We start from the raw sequence: 1,687 nt of genomic DNA, 5'->3' as shown, positions 1-1,687 counted from the left end.
TGAATTGTTTCATTATTTGTTATTTCCGGGTCTTTTCGTTGCATTCACTTACAACAAGAAAGAACCACCAGTGTTTGGCGCAGCACCTGCATTTTGGTGCATTCTTCTTTCTTTCCTTGGTCTCCCGTTCCGTCATATTCCTAATAACTTATCCAATGACAACGAATTAACCGCAAATGCACCTTTCTTTTTATCAAATCTCAGGGACATGGTCTAATCATGAGGGTAGTATTTTATCATGGTGTCGGATCCTAAGTTTTTATGGATTCCTTCTTTGTTACCGGGGTCGACCCCAAAGCCATAATGTCTCAAAACGAGGAGGCCATAGAGAAAGTCTTTTTTATTCCTTTGTCTCGAACTTCGTGAAGAACTCCATTCTATCTCTCCCTAGTTACGAACAAAAAACTGGGGCTACGACCCAGTTGTACACTCCCTCCGTTCTACGAACCCTTGTTGATTCTGAACTTCGTTCGCGAAGGCACCGGACTTTTGACGGGCCAGCCCTTTTTGTGCGTCGTTTTCCAAAATAAGCTTTGCTCCTGTGGGTGTTAGGCGCTTCCGTGGTTCGCGAGAAGGAAAAAGGACTCATCCTTTGTTGCATCTGGAGCGAAATGATAAAGAGAGAGCTTCGTCTATCGATGAACAGCGGATTGACGGAGCTCTTGGCATTGCTTTGTTTTTCTCTCCTTTCCTATCAGCGAGTTCCGACCCTTTTGTTCGAAATTTCTTCGTTCGTACCGAACCGCTTGCAGAATCAAATTCTGTTCCACAAGATCCTATATCAGCTATACATCCTCCTTGCATTTATGCCGGAGACATCGCCAGTGCTATGGGCTTTGGCTTATGTATATCAAAAATGATGAATGGCATTTTGGCACTCCACTCGCCGCCAATTCGGAAGGATGACGCCGAAAAGAATGGAAGGCTCTTTCGCTCTGCTGGATGTGTCGGATCCCATATAAGAAGCAAGCTCTTTACCCTCAAATTCAAACATGTGGGCGCAAAACGCTATCCTGCTCTATTGTTACGTAGCAAGAGAAGCCTGCTTATGTTACTTCGGCGGTGTTTCGCCTTCTCTTCGCTCTGGACAGGAGCGCTAGTGGACACGGGGAGGGAGCAGGCGAAGCGTGTCGTTCGTAATGGAAAGAAAGAGACCACTACTTCGCTTTTTTGTTGGATCGCCGGCGCGAACACAGTGGTCTCTGACCAGGACCAGGAACCAATTCGAATTTTGATCTTGACATGTCGGTGGTTTTTAACCATAGGCATTTTGCCAGGAAGTTGGTGGGCTCATCATGAATTAGGTCGGGGTGGCTGGTGGTTTCGGGATCCCGTGGAAAATGCTTCTTTTATGCCTCGGGTATTAGCTACAGCTCGTATTCATTCAGTAATTCTACCCCTTCTTCATTCTTGGACCTCGTTTCTGAATATTGTGACTCTTCCATGCTGTGTCTCAGGAACCTCTTCAATACGGTCCGGATTGCTAGCTCCCGTGCATAATTTTGCTACAGATGATACACGAGGAATCTTTTTTTGGTGGTTCTTCCTTCTAATGACCGGCATATCTATGATTATTTTCTCCCAGATGAAGCAGCAGGCATCGGTCCGTAGAACCCATAAAAAAGAGATGTTTGTGGCACGAAGTACTCTTGTGCACCTACGTCACTCGGCTCACGCGCAACCCCGC

General features: G+C 46.2%; 1 protein-coding gene across 1 annotated transcript; it reads right to left on the bottom strand.

The window, feature by feature from the left end:
- Positions 1-585: 585 nt before the first annotated feature.
- On the bottom strand, positions 586-804 carry LOC143625753 (uncharacterized). The gene has a single exon (XM_077096006.1). It carries the CDS (start codon positions 802-804, stop codon positions 586-588), a length of 219 nt encoding a protein of 72 aa, XP_076952121.1.
- Positions 805-1,687: the final 883 nt, after the last annotated feature.

This window comes from Bidens hawaiensis, unplaced genomic scaffold, assembly GCF_021521415.1.
Source record: "Bidens hawaiensis isolate Kalapana, Puna unplaced genomic scaffold, B.hawaiensis_p1.1 tig00004234_1, whole genome shotgun sequence".
NCBI lineage: Eukaryota > Viridiplantae > Streptophyta > Magnoliopsida > Asterales > Asteraceae > Bidens > Bidens hawaiensis.
This window is presented reverse-complemented; position numbering and strand designations above follow the sequence as displayed.

Bases quoted from the DNA above. Each gene is read 5' to 3' on its own strand.
- LOC143625753 (XM_077096006.1), bottom strand. From the start codon at position 804: ATGCAAGGAGGATGTATAGCTGATATAGGATCTTGTGGAACAGAATTT.